At 38.7% G+C, this 18,181-nt stretch overlaps 1 protein-coding gene across 3 annotated transcripts in view; it reads right to left on the minus strand.

Moving 5' to 3' along the window:
* The window catches only part of LOC117294585 (peroxisome proliferator-activated receptor delta-like), a 28,930-nt gene extending 12,476 nt beyond the window's left edge, over positions 1 to 16,454 (minus strand). For 2 of the 3 annotated variants that reach the window (XR_004519563.1, XM_033777060.1), the window contains exons 1-2: positions 16,338 to 16,454; positions 11,932 to 12,038 (exon numbers count right to left, since the gene is read on the minus strand). Coding sequence is in view for 2 of the 3 variants with exons in the window: in XM_033777060.1 (XP_033632951.1) it covers positions 11,932 to 11,995 (64 nt within the window). In the remaining variant the exon portion in view is untranslated. The remainder of the gene's footprint in view (positions 1 to 11,931; positions 12,039 to 16,337) is intronic. The other variant, XM_033777061.1, reaches the window with a different exon arrangement.
* Between the last annotated feature and the right edge of the window lie 1,727 nt (positions 16,455 to 18,181).

Genomic DNA, 18,181 nt, shown 5'->3' on the forward strand with positions numbered 1-18,181 from the left:
GTATAAAACATTGCGAGACCTCAGATTTATAATTTTATGGTCTCGAAATCAAGCATCTGAAAGTGTGAAAGTGTATTTTTTCCTTCACTATTATCTCACAACTTCAAAGACCAATTGAGCTCAAATTTTCACAGGTTTGTTATTTTATGCAAATGTTGAGATACACCAATATTGTGAAGACTAGTCTTTGACAATTACCAATAGTGTCCAGGGTCTTTAAAGACAGTGGACACTATTGGTAATTGTCAAAGACTAGTCTTCACAATATTGGTGTATCTCAACATTTGCATAAACTAACAAACCTGTGAAAATTTGAGCTCAATCGGTCGTCGAAGTTGCGAGATAATAATGAAAGAAAAAACACCCTTGTCACACGAAGTTGGTTGCTTTTAGATGGTTGATTTCGAGACCTCAAGTTCTAAACTTGAGGTCTCGAAATCAAATTTGTGGAAAATTACTTCTTTCTCGAAAACTATGTCAGTTCAGAGGGAGCTGTTTCTCACAAAGTGTTATACTACATGTAATCATCAAGAAAGGTTTTATTACAATAAATATTTTGAGAAATAACCAATAGTGTCTACTGCCTTTAACAAGACCACTACTATAACATTGACTATTTATTTATTTTTTAGTTTTATTTATTTATTTTTTAGTTTTATTTATTTTTTTTTTATTTTTTTGGGGGGGTTTTATAAAACCTACACATAGTAGGCCTACATGTAGATTGTACATATGATATTTTGTTTGCACTCAAAATGTTTATTGGACCAAACCGTCTTTACCCAACCAGAATCAAAATGGGAAAACAACTTTCTGACAAAGCTTAACATGTATTTAACTGTTTATGTTTGAATGTAAGAGAAGATTTATGTAAGGTTTTTTTAACAGGGGGGGTTGGTAATTAGCATACTTTATTGCTCTACAGCATTGGACCCGAAAGTCAACATTTCGATGATTTTGAATATTATATATCTTGTTTTCGTTCAAGACGTTCATTACACAGAGCGAGGAATTATTATTAGTCGATTAAAAAACACAAGACCGCCAGACTTGTCCGGTCATGAGTTTACTGGCTCGACACCCAGACTACAGGCCTGAGGCGTGTACAGTAGGCTGTCCAGTGTAAAAATCAAGCCCAGAAAACAGCAACCAATAATAAGACCGCGTTCCCACTGGATCCACAATTGCGAGATCGGGATCCCGCAACAAGATTGGTTGCAGTTGGTTGAATAAATTGGTTGAATAAATTTCCCCCTCCAGGGAAAAAAAAAAAAAAAAAAAAAAAAGATTGGTTGCAGGCATGAAATTGCGGTCGCGTTCCCACCTGAGTATGATTGCGCATTGATCCCCCTTTTTGAGAACGGAAGTGGGTTCAAAAGAACACTGTTTTGCTAGCAAATTGTGGGGTCTGATCGCCCTTTGCGTTCCCACTAGACTTTTTATCGCCCATTAATCCAAAAGGGCGATCAGATCCCGCTCTAATCCTACTCCCAAGGAGGATCAAAATTGCACGGTCAGATCCTGATCGCCCTCGCGTTCCCACTGGAGCCTGTTTCTCATTGATCGCCCTTTGATCGCCCTTTCGGGGTGTTGATCGCCCTTTTCTCGAATTGGGAGATCAATGCGGGGTCCAGTGGGAACGGGGTCCAAGAGCACTACACCAATTATGTTTACCAATATTTCAGCAGGGAGCATAGCATGTGTACAGTGCAAGTGTACATTACATATTCAATACAAGTTTTATCAGGACTTGAAAAGATTATACACAACACTTTTAACCTGACATAAATAATATTTAACCTGACCTATTGAAAATTATCAGTCTGAAATGTTGCATAATAATACAGTATGTGGAGAGATGTGTTTGAATTTTTGGGGAAACTCCACAAGACTTAAAGTGCTACCAGTTTTACAAAACCAGAATTTATTTTACAATTGACCAGAATCAAAATGAGTTGAACAAGAATTCAGAGAAGATCTACATGTAGATAGATCTAAATAACAAAATAATAAGATGAGAAAATAGAATTAGCTGTTGCAAACAACTTACCAACCAAATGGACCGAGAGTATAAATGCAAAAAATAGTTAATGGCCTGACGTTTCGACCCTAGCAGAGTCTTTCTCGAAGGCTAAATGACAACACAACAAACATGAACAGGTAACTAAGTGAAACATAAGCAGTGAAGTGGAAATACATGAATGGGGTTAGAAAGCATACATAAAAAAGCAGGGGGTAAACAATGAATAGGGGGACAAAAAAGGGGGGGGTGAAGGGAAGGGGCTGGCTTGACCACAAGCAAGAATATGGAAACACAAAGGACAACATCGAGGGTGGTGAGGTTGGGTAAAAAGTAATTTATATTAGTGAATGAGGCTCAGGCTAAAAGGCTATGGGGAAAAAAGGAGACGGCAAAACAAAAGGTTTATTAGTCGTTTCCTTCTTGGATGTTCAGACCATGGGGTTGAATGGTCTGGAGGCGTCTAATCCAGAGTTTCTCCCTACTCAAACGCACAGTCTCTCGGTGGTTGCCTAGTGCCTCTATGCCCTGTAAGATCATGTCAGAAATGGAGTGATTAGGAAGATTGAAGTGATGACCTACAGGTGTATCTAGCTTTTGGGTCTTGACTGTAGATCTGTGGCCGTAGAAACGCCTCTTGAGTGTAGTTCTTGTTTCACCTATATATTGAACACCACAGACTCTGCAAGATATGAGATAAATGAGATTAGTGGTGGTGCAGGTGACATGACCCCTTGTCTTATGGGTGGTACCGCCGGTGTTACTGGTGAAGGAGTCCGATTCCCTGATGTGTTGTCTACAGACGATGCATTTGGAGATGTTGGAACACCTAAAAGTTCCCTGTGGTAGAGGGGGATTAACATCATCATTAATGGGAGGGACTTCTGCTCGGACAATGAGTTCCCTGAGACTTGGTGGGCGTCTGTAGGCAACTATGGGTTCTTCCTGCACAGCACGTTGAAGTCGATCTGATGTGTGAAGAATATGATGGTTAGAACTGGTTATTTTACGAATGGGAGGAAGTGAGGGGTGGAAAGTGACAACAAAAGGAACTTTCCCCGTAGGACTCTGTTGTTTCTTTGGTCCTTTGGAAAGTACTGACTCCCTAGAACGAGCCTTGACTTTCTGGATAGCTCGATGGACTGCTAGAGAGCTATGACCCCTGGAAACAAGGTGTTTCTTAAGTTCCTGTGAGTGGTGGATAAAATCAGAATCATTAGAACAGATTCGACGGAGTCTGAGGGCCTGACTGTAGGCTATGCTGGTTTTGCAGTGTCGGGGGTGACAGCTAGTGGAATGTAGGTATTGGTGTTTATCTGTGGGTTTAACGAAGAGATCTGTGGTTAAGCCTACAACCGTCTTGAGAACCTTGACATCCAGAAAGTGTGTATCCTTGGTTGAGTATTCGCTCGTGAATTTGATGGTCCTGTGGAAGGAATTTATGTGATTAATAAAAGCTTTGAGGCTTGCTTCATCGCTTGTCCAGATGAAAAAGATGTCATCGATATAGCGCCACCAGACCCAGGGACGGCAAGGGGCTGATGCCAACATGCGCTGTTCAAGATGGCTCATGAAAAGGCACGCCATTGATGGTGCCATACGTGTGCCCATTGCAGTACCCTGTACCTGTAGGAAATTCTTACCCATGAAAGAAAAGTTGTTTTTTGTTAGAACATGTTGCATGAGGGATACAATGTCTGAAATGGGCGGTGATGTGTGACCACTCTTAGCCAGAGCTGAAGAGCAGGCAGCAATCCCTTCATCTTGGGGAATGTTGGTGTATAGAGAGGTTACATCAAAAGTACCGATGATGGCTGTATTAGGGACCTGCTTCTGAATACCTGCGATTTTGCGGAGAAAATCTGGAGTGTCATGAATGTATGATGGAATCTGCGGCATTAACGTCTTGAGAAAACTGTCAACAAAAAGAGAAATGTTCTCAGTGGGGGAACCATTGCCAGATATGATGGGTCTTCCTGGGTTGTCTGGTTTATGTATCTTTGGAAGGAGGTAAAACCTGGCTGTTCTACAGTCGACCGGGGAGAGAAACTTGTGAGCTTTCTTGGAGAGGTTGTCACGGTCATGCATTTCGTCCAGTGTTAGTTGAATCTCCTTTGAGAAGGTGCCTGTTGGATCAGTGTCAAGTGGTTTATAATTAGTTTGGTTGTTCAGTTGTCTCATGGCTTCATCGATGTATTGCTGGCGGCCCATGACAACAACAGCAGAGCCCTTGTCGGCTGGCTTGATGATGATATCTTTCCGTGCTCGTAGAGTCTTAAGAGCCTCACGCTCTTCTCTAGGGAGGTTGTCATGAGTCCTGTGGGTAGAAAGATCATTCGAGTTAATTTGTGAGCTAACAACCTGCACGTAAGTTTCAAGGGAAGGAACACGGTTCTTAGGTGGTACCCATTTACTCTTACAGTAAAATGGCTCAGGGTCTATGGGTGGTGAGTCGAGGAAGAATTCACGGAGTCGAATTCTACGGTAGTAGTCAGTTAGGTCCTGACTAAGCTCAGCCTGATTAACTGTGGGAGGAGTGGGGCAGAAGTTAAGTCCCTTGGAGAGAAGGTCATTTTCTGCATCTGAAAGGGTACATGATGAGAGGTTAATTACTGTGGAGTGAGGGGCCGACGGTTCAGCTTCAGTGGGTACATTGCGTTTGAATCGTCTCCGTCTGTGATGCTGCTGTTTGGAGACAAGACGACCAATCTTGCCATTTCTCCTAGAAATCAGAACAGATTCAAGTTTAATAAGATCTATCTCATTTGTCTTATAAGGGTAATTCCATGGTCAGTCGCTTTACACTTTTCTGTGTCATTTCTTGATCTTGGTGCAAGTACAATGTAGTTCTGTGTGAGATATTCTTTCCACTAAAGTTTATAGACTGATTTGTACTTGACACCCAAGGCTTTGAATTGATGATATTGGAAATGTTGTGGACTTTGTGCTCTGGATGTTTTAAAGTTGTAAAAACCGGTCAGTCGCATTACACAAAAAGGACATAGAAAAAATTCACAAAACACGATTCAAAATTTTCCTCTAACTACACAACTTTTTACTAGATGCATTACACAACTCTTATAAGTATCCAACAGGATACTTATAATGGTCAGCAACTGGAACTTTTAGGTATACATGGCAAAACCATGGTCGCATTAAAGGATTCGGGTACTTTTTCAAAATGTCCACAGATTTACATTAAACTTACAGGGTTTGAAGATAATGATAGTGGAAAGCTTCCCTTCAAATATTACTAACTAAGGTTATGTAGTTTTTGAGAAATGAGTAAAACAAGTCACAAAATAGTTACCAAAACTATTTTAGCATGTAAAATCCCCTTAACCAGTAATGATATTATACCAAAACCATAGCATAACTGGTTAATACGTTTTTACATGCTAAAACTGAGACGAAAATTATTACTTTTACTCATTTCTCAAAAACTACAGCACCTAAGTAAGTAAAATTTCAAGGGAAGCTTTCTACTATCATAATCTTCAAACTGTGTAAGTTTAATGTATATCTGTGGACATTGTGTTTTTTGTTAGGAAAAAGTACATACACCCTTTAAGGTCAGTCGCATTACAGTTTTCCAGACAATGTAGCCACGCCTACATGGAGCCCAAGCTGGGTTCTTATTTGGCAAAATTGGGTTCCTTCCTAGTCAACAACTAAAAACAAATTTATTTCATATGTTAGCAATAACTTCTAAGTGAAAAGAAAGTAGTGACAATAATTTGATATATAAGCATACTTTGTTACTCGAAAGAATTTTAAGATATTATCAGATTCATATCCAACATTTATGCACAAAGCTGTTACAAGATGAGGCAGCCCATTATTATTCAATTGAAAAACACAAATCCACTGGACTCGTCTGGTCATAAGTTTCACGGCCAAATGCTAAAAACGGCCTGCGATCCAGTGTAAATGTTGAGCCCTGAAAGGCCCATTCAGAGTAATCAATGCTTACAAATCTTTTAATTGTGGGAAGGTGGGTCAAAATAAATCAATGAGCGACTTTTGTTTTAACTACATTGTACATGTACACATACCAAGCCATCTTTTTAAAGTAAGGTTTCAGTGTGACCATAGAGCAGTGTGTGACTCATCGGAAATATTTTGGATAAAAGAAAGTCAACACAGCCACCCACTCCATCTGAGAATCATCAAGTGTTATTTGTTTCTTTAGCCTTTGTGTTAAATTCTGCTTTGCCAGTGCATCTCAAATCTGCTCCTTTTTTTTCAGTTGATTTTTGTCGTTCACATCCTTTTATCAGGAGTTAACATTTTATTTATGTCTATACAAACCAAATTTATTTCCTCATTTGTATTTAGTTTTTAAGGTCAGTTGGTTTATCAAATTGTAATTTGCTTCCTATTTTTACTTCAGTCGTTATCATTTCCAAAGTTTACCCTTTAACGTTTTATACTTATTTGACCTTTGTTGCATTAGTCTTGGGTTTGGTGCCCCTTCAAAATTTCTCATCACATGTAGACTTTAAGATTTTCCAACAGAAGTGCCCTTTGCAAAATGAAAATCGCCTTGCCCTCTCAAAGTTGAAATTACAGGCCCGAAACTGAAAACATCATTAGGTCTTGAAATAACACGACACACAGCACCCACAACAATTGCTGTGGTGCCCTGTGCTTTTGCTGTGGTGCCCTGAGCTTTTGCTGTGGTGCCCTGTGCTTTTGCTGTGGTGCCCTGTGCTTTTGCTGCGGTGCCCTGTGCTTCTGCTGCGGTGCCCTGTGCTTTTGCTGTGGTGCCCTGTGCTTTTGCTGTGGTGCCCTGTGCTTTTGCTGTGGTGCCCTTTGAAAAGCTCAATACAAATTGCCATTTTCCTCATAGAGTTCACCTAACCACAGGAAAATTACTCTGCCCCCTTCACAAGCAAAGTTCAAGGCCTGCAACATGTACATGTAGCCTAAATATTTGTATGCCTTGGTTGCAGCAGGGTTCCGTTTGATAATCACTCTTAAAATTAATGGCATAGAACAGGCCTCGTAAATGGTTTATTTCTTAATTTTGACCGATCGAGCAGGCTTTGGCCAAAGATTGATTGCTGACATTGCCCCGCGAAAAAAAGAGACAATTGAGACATGCATCGTTGTTAATAGAAACCTTTCTCAAATTGTGTATTCCTATTTAAGTTATACTAAATGTAGGGGTTGATCTTCCTCCATTGACATTCGCTTTTGATTTTCGGCAATATAGGCCTACAATGTATCTCAAGAACACAACCATGTAGGATTAGACAATAGAATGATTCCAACAACCAACTGTAAAGGTTTACTTTTCCTTAAAGCTAGAAAACCCAAGGCTATAAAGGGTCTATATGTGTACTTTTTGTACGACAAAAAAACCGTTGTCCACAGATTTACACTAAATGATAGTAGAAAGCTTCCCTGAAAATATTAGTTGCTGAGGTGCTGTAGTTTTTGAGAAATGAGTAAAACCATATCATGAAAATAATTTTTGTCTCAGTGATCATGAGACAAAAATTATTTTAGCATGTAAAAACGTATTTTCATGACATTGTTTTACTCATTTCTCAAAAACTACAGCACCTCAGCAACTAATATTTTAAGGCATGTTTCTACTGTCATTATCTTCAAACGGTGTAAGTTTAATTTAAATCTGTAGACATTTTGTTTTGTGTTACAAAAGTACCCAAATCCATTAAAGGCAGTGGACACTATTGGTAATTACTCAAAATAATTATTAGCATAAAACCTTTCTTGGTAGCAAGTAATGGGGAGCTGTTGATAGTATAAAACATTGTGAGAAACGCCTTCCTCTGAAGTAACATAGTTTTCGAGAAAGAAGTATTTCTCCACGAATTTGAATTCGAGACCTCAGATTTAGAATTGGAGGTCACGAAATCAAGCACTTCGTGTGACAAGGGTGTTTTTTCTTTCATTATTATCTCGCAACTTTGACAACAAATTGAGCTCAAATTTTCACAGGTTTGTTAATTTGTGCATATGTTAACATACACCAAGTGAGAAGACTGGTCTTTGACAATTACCAATAGTGTCTAGTGTCTACACTGACGGTCTGTGTGTCTAAATTTTCCCAGAAAAATAGAAGAACAAAAAGTGAGAAATTAACACAGGGTGGTGAGGGGGTTTACTACTATTACCCAGAATTTTCTTAGAGTTTTATTTCCTTGAAGTCAATTCTGTAGCCTATAAAAGACTTACAAGATTTGTTTTCAAAAAAGCACCTTCCCGATTCAACATCTTGCCAACACCTAACAATCTTGCCGACAGTTAACAGTTAACCCACTTCATAAATTACACCTGTAAATATTTATTCTATACCCCCTGTGTGTTCAGCTGTATGTGTTACATTATAACACCCACCTCCATGGTTAAAGGCACTGTCCAGACACCTTTGGTAATTGTCAAAGACCAGTATTCTCACTTGGTGTATCCCAACATATATGCATAAAATAACAAATCTATGGAAACATGGACTCACAGTCATCAAAGTTGCAAGAAAATAATGAACGGAAAAGAAATAATCACTTTGTTGCACAAATTTGTGTGTTTTCAGATGCCTAATGAAAGACTTCAGGCCTGAAGTATTTCATTACTGTATATGTGAGAGAAATTACTCCAAGTTCTAAAACAAACTACAATACTTCAGAGGGATCCGTTTCTCACAATGTTTTATTCTATTAACAGCTCTCCATTGCTTGTAACCAAGTGCTTTACAAGTATTTTGAGTAATAACCAATAGTGTCCAGTGCCTTTAAGCACTGGGATGATGCCACCCAGGAGTGTGGTTCTGTGGTTGTTATGTCTCAAGTCAACCATGTACATGTGCATGTAGATCAGTGTGTTATCATCATGTAGTGCATCCTTTATCTCTCCTTCACTTTGATTAACACCCTTTGGTGTGAATTGAGCCGCTAGTCAAACATGGCTTCCCAATTTAATGCCCCATGAAGTTGGTTTACATTGGAAATTTCCAGTTGGTGTTATTTTAAGCATAGATACTGATAACTGCCTTCTGAATTTAATCATAGAGGTAAAAAATAGATTTCTTTGAATCCATGATTTATTGGAGGTTTAAAACCATATTGCAATGTAATATGATCATGATTTGATTGAGTAAAGGTTCTTTACTTCTAAAGTTATAATAATAATAATTTGGGGGTAAATCATCCTTACTCGCAGCTAAGAGCTGAATTGCGAAGGACGTGGCTACAACGTGTTCGAGAAGCTGGCATGCAAGGGCGCCTTTGGCTGCCAGCCACATCAACCCATTATGACCACGGAGCACAGCCAAAGATCAAAAGTGTTTGATTTTTTTTCACGAGTGAGGAAAACCGGATGGTCTAGAAAACCCTTGTGGCACCCCAGAGAACCAAAGCACAACTCAACTCACAACTCACATATGGAGTAATGTTACAATGATGATCGAAAATTTATTTGTAGGTAGAGAGGACTCACTGATCACAGTAATATCAGTCCCAGCTATAGTTGGGCCGTCCCAACTATAGCTGGGCCGTCCCAACTATAGCTGGAACCAATCCCAACTTGAGCGTTACAGTTGGGAGTCTTAGGAGACACAACTGTAACACCCGAGTTGGGACTGGTGACCGTTCCCCTGGTCCCAACTTTAGTTGGGACGATTCTTTAGTTGGGATATACACATGTTGTATTGACCCCTTGACATACCGGTAAATTATCAAATACATGTAGGGAACTTCATTTTACACATTTTAACGTGCAGTTAGAGACTCATATTAAGGACTCTATTTACAAGAAAATGATGGCATTACAAAACCAAACTAAACTCTGCAGCCCCTCTTCCAGAGAATTTGCTACCAAACAGGCCACAATATTAAATACCATGATGTAACAGGAAAAACAACAACTTCAGGAACAATCCTTGGTCCTCAAAAAAGCCTCCCCCCCCCCAACCTCCAAACGAAACAGGAACTTTCAGGAACAACTTGTCAGCTACTTGATGATTTACTGCCTCCTGTAAACACACTGATACTCCGAATGACATCCAAATGATAACTGAAAGTCGCAATAAATCAAATCAGACGGGATGTTCTGACATTTGAATGAACTTCCTCCAGTTCCTTGTGTCCTGCCGACAACCTTTCAGTTCCAGGCAACCAACTCCTGACGTTGTTTCCTTCAATCATGCGAGTTACGTAACTGCCTGCATGCTGCAAGACCCTCGATGAAACTTTCCACTTTTCAAATAAAATGTATACAAATAAAAAGTTCCGGGCAATGCAATTGCAGTTTGTCCAAAACAGGGGAAGGTACCACCAGGCACTAGCTAAGGTTACTGTTTCCATACCAGGCCTTTGTTTATTTGATTTTCCAATGGCACAGCTGAGAAACCGAAAATATAGAAATCAGCTGATCACTCAATATTTAGCATGCCTAACTGAAAGGGAAATTGTTTTAACTTTTGTTTCCATTGCAATTACATGAACTTCAACATTCTCTGAATCCCCCTTTCATTTTTTCAAATCCATCCCTGGGGAATTCCCAGGGACTTTGGGTGACATTTTCACGTACACTTTAAATTTCTTACCTTCTGGTTGAAAGTAAAATTTAAATAACTTTGGGTTGTACAAAGAAAATTTACTAGATCCCAATTTGAAGCAACAACCTCTGGTTTAATGTGCAAGCGCTCTACCAACTGAGCTATTAAGCCCTTTTTTGTCAATATTTTTGATTAATGGTTTCTGACTCGCACCCCTGAACAAAAAAATTGATAAAATAGGGAGACTGCTAACATAAGGGCTAGATACATGTAGCTCAATGGGAAACTTTCTGAGACGATAGAGGGCAGTAGACTTACCGGGTAAATCCATTGTTCTCAGAATTATGCGCATGTTCAGTACTACGTAAACAATGGAAATTTACCCGGTAAGTCTGCTGCCACCTAGTGTTGGAGTCTCCTATTGGTCGACACCAGTACATAAATCTGGAGGTCATTGGTTCAGATGCCGCTCATAGTTAGACAATTTTCCTTTGTTCAACGCCAAAGTATTTTTAAATTACACGGTCAGTTTCCCTTGTGGCTTATAACTTGGTAATTTAAAGCCATTGGACACTTCCTATATCACAACTTATATTATAAAATCACATTCCTGTGAAAATTTAGGCTCAATCAGTCAGGAGAAAATAACGGGAAAATCCACCCTTGTTTCCGTACGTTTCGTCATGTCATGACATGTGTTTAAAACAAATCCTTAATTCTCGATATCGAGAATTGGTAAATGTTTTAATGTTTCCAAAAAGTAAAAATGTTTTCTCAAAAGCATTTCATGGAATACTATTTCAAGAGAAGTCTTACACCAATACCTTCTGATTTTTTTTTTTCTGTTCCGAAATGGTCCAATGGCTTTAAAGTAAAGTTAAGAGAAATAACCCGTGAGAAAATAGCCTGCTGAATGTTAGATTTTCTCTCTGCTTGTGAGCATAATTAAGAGAAATTTACCCTGGATTGAACAGCATGAAAAGTTTCCTAAAGACTAATAATTATAGCAATTTATGTAAATCCTGATAAAAGAAAATGGGTTTTATTTGTGTCGATGCGATACTTTGTCCTTAGAAAAAAAGTAGGAAATTTGATTGAACACAGGGGCTGGACTATATGGTATAGGGTTTTTAAAAATAGTCTTTTCAAGCTAGTAAAAAAAAATTCTGATTTTTCCATATGTGCAAAAACACAGAAATCAGACTGAAGTACATTGTAGAAAGAATATCATGCAGGCTGGTGAATTGACTAAGCCAATGTGAGTAGGGCTCAAAAGCATGTAGGCCCCTAACAAAGTTTTTTTAAATTATGTTCAAGTAGAATACTAAGAAAGTTAAAAAAACATTTTTTGCACAATTGATAAAACAAGCATTTGAAATACACTTACCATTTGTGGACGTTACAGACGCAGAATTAGTATACAGGTAATGTTGGTTGCCATTAGTGTCCATGTCTTCAGTTGGGAATGATCTGCACTGTGACTTAATCCTTAACCTGGAAGTAACACAAAAATCACCGTTCATGAAAAAATACATTGTTTAACATTGGCTATATCGGCAGAGTACAACTTTGGTAATTACTCTAAAAAAATACATGTAAACGACGTTATAAAAATACTTACAAGATGCAAGAGCACTGGAGAGCTTTTGTTATTATCACAAACATTGTTAGAAACGACATCCTTTGAAGTATAATGTAGTTAAAAAGGGACAACAAATTCTCACATACAAAAACGCTTACACACAAAAAGTTGAATCTGACGAAGGCTACGGCCAATAAGGGTGGGGCTTTTTAGTCAGTGATTTATTTGCGATTTCGATGACCAATTAAGCCCAATTTTTTTTACAGATTTGTAATTTAATGCATTTACGTCGGGATACATCAAGTGATGATACCAGTCTTTGACAAGTACCAAAATTATCCCCTAAGTACCCATCAAAACGTGTGTCTTTGAATAACACAAGGAACTTTTACGATTTGCTTCTGTCCTACCAATTACCTCTCGAACTAACACCCCAAGTAGACCGATCCAATAGGCTCCGCCCACGCATACGTGTGAGCAAGAACATGATCCTCTCCAATGCCTTTCTGCACAATCTGCCGCGCTCGCCAAGCATCAGCGCACGCATGTCGGACCTTATTTGTCGGACCTTCGTTGCGTTGTGATTGGTCAATACGCAATGGGGCGGAGCTTAATGGATCGGTCTATTACCAGTCCTCTCAAGTAGCCTAAGTTATTTCTTTAAATGTTTATTCATTTATGAATTGGATTGTTCCAGAACAGATGCCGAATTTGAAAAGCCACTCTTTTGACTCATTTTGACTTGTAACATTTTATGAATCAGTATAATTATAATGAAAAATGGACTTTAATTCTTTGAGGAAATGGTGGCTAAAACATAAATAATTGGATATTCCACTGTGGACATAACATTTTCCTAAAATAGCGTCCAACATGTAGCACTGACGCTCTCAAGACCACCGTATACCCGGAAATCAAACATGCACTTTGTAACACTTTGAAAAAAATAGGCCTTACATCGTGGGTTGGACAGATAATTTTTGGCTAATAAATCCCATTTTCAATTAGGTAGTGGATGACTTGCCGGCACGGGCTTACATTATACCAAAAAAAACATTTTAAAGGCACTGGACACTATTGGTAGTTATTCAAAATAATTGTTACTAGCATAAAACTTACTTGGTAACGAGCAATGGAGAGCTGTTGATAGTATAAAACATTGCTAGAAAGGGCTCCCTTTCATAGTAACATAGTTTTTTAAAGAAATAATTTCTCACTCAATCAAAAATATTAAAAAGAATTCATGACTGAATCCTTTTTTAGGCTGAAACTGAAAACACACAAATGTGTGCAGTAAGGGTGTTTTTGCTTTCATTATGCACTGAATATCCACTGCCTTTAATTTAACTTTTTTGCTTATTTTTCTTTTTACCATCACCACCAACCCCGACCCGAGAACTCCTAGATGAGGTTCATTGCGCTATCTTTTCATAGCGGAACGAAAATCATCATAGTACCGGACCCTCCAGCCCTCATCCTTTGGCTGACAAACGACGCCGAAGGCCTACTGCGTCCTTCTGCTGACAAACGACACCGAAGGCCTACTGCGTCCTTCTGCTGACAAACGACACCGAAGGCCTACTGCGTCCTTCTGCTGACAAACGACACCGAAGGCCTACTGCGTCCTTCTGCTGACAAACGACACCGAAGGCCTAACTGCGGCCTAGCCTTTAGTCAAGGCGCAAGCGACACACCCAGATGTCAAGGACAACCCCAGATATCACACTCGTAAAAAAAAGACCAGCGCGATTTTGTTGGCCTTACATTTTTCTTTACTTTTTGCCACAGATTTGGGTGAGAGAAATGTAATGCATTATATGCAAGAGCGTGATGAGTTGTTGGCCAATAAGAAGACAAAATTACCATAGGTCACATGCCGCGTGCACGCCTTTACCCACACACACAAAATGGTGCACTGAAAAGTCACGCGCTGAGAGCAACACACAGAAGGTGCATGAATAATTTATAAGATAAACGAGTTGCTAAACGCGCTTCGCGGCTGAGTCGCTCACGCTGGTCTTTTTTAGTGCATGACATCGGGGGATGACGCCGCCGCGTGCGCCTTGATTAAAGGCTAACTGCGGCCCCATCTAGAGGATACTTCGTAATAATCAGTCAGTCGGCTTGTCTGACAGCCACATTTAGTGGACCATAAAAACAGTGGGTTACAATCATGCATTTGGGAAAAAAGGATAACTTTCAGCAAAAAGGTCCATAAACCTGCCCCCACTTTTTCATTTGCTATGAAATGAATTAGTATTTTATAATTAAATATTTTACTAAAAAATGAGATATTCCTTTATTGGTCGAAATGACTGAAAAAGTGTTGGCAGGGCAGGATACAAAAATCTTGGCCAGCATTCTCCCATTTAATGTAACACATTTTAAAACACAGTGGTTCGCTCGCCATAGGAGCAAAGTATGTACAGTGAATGCCAATGCAATTTGACGTTAATTTGACGTCACCACTCTGTTTTCGCTGCGAATCGCAAACTAGACCACAACTGAACCCCTGCGAAATAATCTTTACGAATTTGTGACGTCAGCTTTTGCTTCGCATTTGCATTCGCAGGAAGTATGATATAAACCCGGCTTTTTTCTCTACTCTAGTTTTTAATTCTACCTCCATGGTCTAACTAGTAAAATACAGAATAAATAACTGCCTACGGCAAGAAGGGGATTCATGCACCTTTTTATGGTTTGTAAACCATGATTTGCGAGTGCACGTTTTTTATGGTTTATAAACCATGATTGTCAGTGCACACTTGTATGGTTTGTAAACCATGATTTCTGAGTGCACATTTTTTATGGTTTGTAAACCATGATTTCTGACTGCACATTTTTTATGGTTTATAAACCATGATTTGTGAGTGCAAGTTTTTATGGTTTATAAACCATGATTTGTGAGTGCACACTTTTATGGTTTGTAAACCATGATTTCTGAGTGCACATTTTTTATGATTTGTAAACCATGATTTCTGAGTGCACGTTTTCATGGTTTATAAACCATGATTTGTGAGTGCACATTTTTTATGGTTTGTAAACCATGATTTGTGAGTGCACGTTTTCATGGTTTATAAACCATGATTTGTGAGTGCACATTTTTTATGGTTTGTAAACCATGATTTGTGAGTGCACACTTTTTATGGTTTGTAAACCATTATTTCTGAGTGCACATTTTTAATGGTTTGTAAACCATGATTTGTGAGTGCACATTTTTATGGTTTGTAAACCATGATTTGTAAGTGCACATTTTTTTATGGTTTACAAACAACTTTTTTGAGATGTGTAAATTTTCATGGTTTATAAACCATGTTTTTTAAGATGTCTCGATTTTCATGGTTTATAAACCATGTTTTTTAAGAAGTCCCGATTTTCATGGTTTATAAACCATGGTCACAAACCATGATTGTATGGTTCATTTGTTATGGTTTATAAACCATGATTTGTAAACCATGATTTTTATTCTTCAATTTTCATGGTTTATAAATCATGTTTTTGATGCTTCAGTTTTTATGGTTTATTAACCATGTTTTTAAGATGCGTAAATTTTCTTGGTTTATGAACCATGATTTGTAAATGTTTTTTGTATGTTCATGGTTTGTAAACCATAAACTTATACACAACAAATACTTTACTGGTATGTAAACCATAACAGGATTTGGCAACAGTTTCTATGGTTTACATCTAATTGCTGTAAACCATGGTAAAAACATGCCTTAAAAGTGTCAAACAATTAATGGACACACGGCGCCCCATAATAGCGGAACGAACCTAGCCTAGTCATATATAGCATGGTCAATAGTAACTTCTTACTTCTAGAAACTATAAAGCGGGGGAGCCTTATTTATAGTTTCTAGAAGTACATGTAGTAACTTCTAAGAAGAGGTAGGAGTAAGGGGAAGTGACCCAGGGTACACTGGTGGTTGCGTCCCGTTACCACTGTCAACTTTGAGAGGGTCGAGTTGTCTCCCCACCACACGGTCATCCAATGGGGTTCGTACTTTTTGACATGGTGCCTGAGTACACACAACCTTGCCAACACTACAATTCAGTCCGAGTCGATCATGTAAACGTACATACAGAGATTTCTACCTCCGTACTGTCTGAGACAGGCAACAACACAAGTTGAAAACTAAGTTTTGTAAGTGCTTTTAATTTTTAGTTAACTGTTATTAAAAATAATACAATTAAAATCGTTTTAGTCTTACCATAGAGTGGTCTTACCTGCTGTCTTGATGACGGCCACCGGTTCGTATTATGATGTTTATGGTTTATTTCCAGTAATCTTGTATGGGGGATGTTCTTCCATACGTCCGCCGAGTTAAATTGGCATAATGGTGCGACTCTTGCATACACAGAGCATGCAGTGTGTGGACCCAAAACGTAACGTTTGTTGTTCCAAACAAATTTTGGAACAACACATCTCAAAAGGTTAGGGTTGAATGGTGTATTTAAGTACATTTTATAATAAACAAAGAAACTAATACATATCATTAAGTACAAAAAAAATTAATTAATATCCTTTAAGTAGGTTTATTATTAAAGTGTTTTGTAAAGTGCGGCCATAGGCTATTTTAAACCGTTAGTAAAAGAGATTTCGTAAATAAAAACACCCCTTTTGTAAAATGAAACATTCTTCGAACTACAGTGACGTATGATTATGCAATGGGGTATGTGCGTGAGTTAATGGGATAATAGAGCGGCCGCATCAGAAACGGGGGCGTGGTTACACCTGTACCCATCGACCCATCCATGGAAGAAGAAAATTATTTCTTCCTCCATGGTACACCGTGATTTACAAAATTTCCACCGAAGTGATTTTCCTGTGGATTTTTGTACGAAGGTATACACGTTTGGTATTCACATTTTAAATTCATGCCCATAAAACTTTTGGTTATGTAGAGAAGCCCAGCCAGCAGCTTTCCACAGTATAGAAACATTTCCGAATGAATGTGGTTAATTGTAAAAAGATACAAGTTTTGTCGCTTTTGTGCCCCAACATTTGAATATGAGCGCGGTCACGTTTCTTAGTTTGGGGATTATTCTTCCTGCGTGCACATAACCGCTCCGGATTTTCGGCGAGATCTCAAACACGCGACCCTCGTTTGAAATTAAATTTTCGGTTCCAGAAACGGTTCCAGAAACAGTTTCAGAAACACAGATACTTGACATTATACCATAGAGTAAGAAAGATAACACGATGTAAAGGTAAAAACACGATGTACCTATAAGACAAACAGCCAATGGACACTTTCGGTAAACAGTATTGTCCAAGGCCCACACTTCGTTTATCACAACTTATATATAAAATAACAAACCTGTGCAATTTAGGCTCAATCGGTCATCGGAGTCGGGAGAAAATAACGGGCGTTTCGCCGTGTCATGACATGGGTGACATGGTGTTTAAAATAAATCCGTAATTCTCGATATCGAGAATTGATATTGTTTTAATGTTTTCTCAAAAAGTATAGCATTTCATGGAATAATATTTCAAGAGAAGTCTTTCACCATTACCTTCTGTAAACCCTGTAAGTTATTTGTATATCTGTGAATTTTTAAATGTTGTTCTGTTCGGAAAGTGTATAATGGCTTTAACATTCATAATCTTCATACTGTTCCACCGGGGCTATAGTGTAACACCAGACATGCACCACACGACTGTACAAATGGCAAACCAATTAGTGGCACAGAGAGGACATGGCATTGAGCATTATAGCCTCATTGCAACATCCAACATAGATCTAGTCCCCACCCCACCCCGCACAGTTTGACATCATGGAGACCGCATGATAGCCGACATCCCCATGGGGGGGGGGGGGGTGGCGACGGTCCAACATTTTGAAAAGGTTGAGTTTTTGTGCTTTAACACTACGATACGAGTTGGGACCACCAGAGAGCAAAAGATCTAAGTCCACATGAACTTTTTATGTTACACTTAATACAAACAAAAGTCCTGTTCATGATTGTTGTGTTGTCATATATTTGGCCTACAAGAAAGCCGGGAATAATATACAAAATGGACATGGACGAAACACACTATGTGGACTAGACT

The sequence above is a fragment of the Asterias rubens genome, chromosome 9, assembly GCF_902459465.1.
Source record: "Asterias rubens chromosome 9, eAstRub1.3, whole genome shotgun sequence".
Classification (NCBI taxonomy): domain Eukaryota; kingdom Metazoa; phylum Echinodermata; class Asteroidea; order Forcipulatida; family Asteriidae; genus Asterias; species Asterias rubens.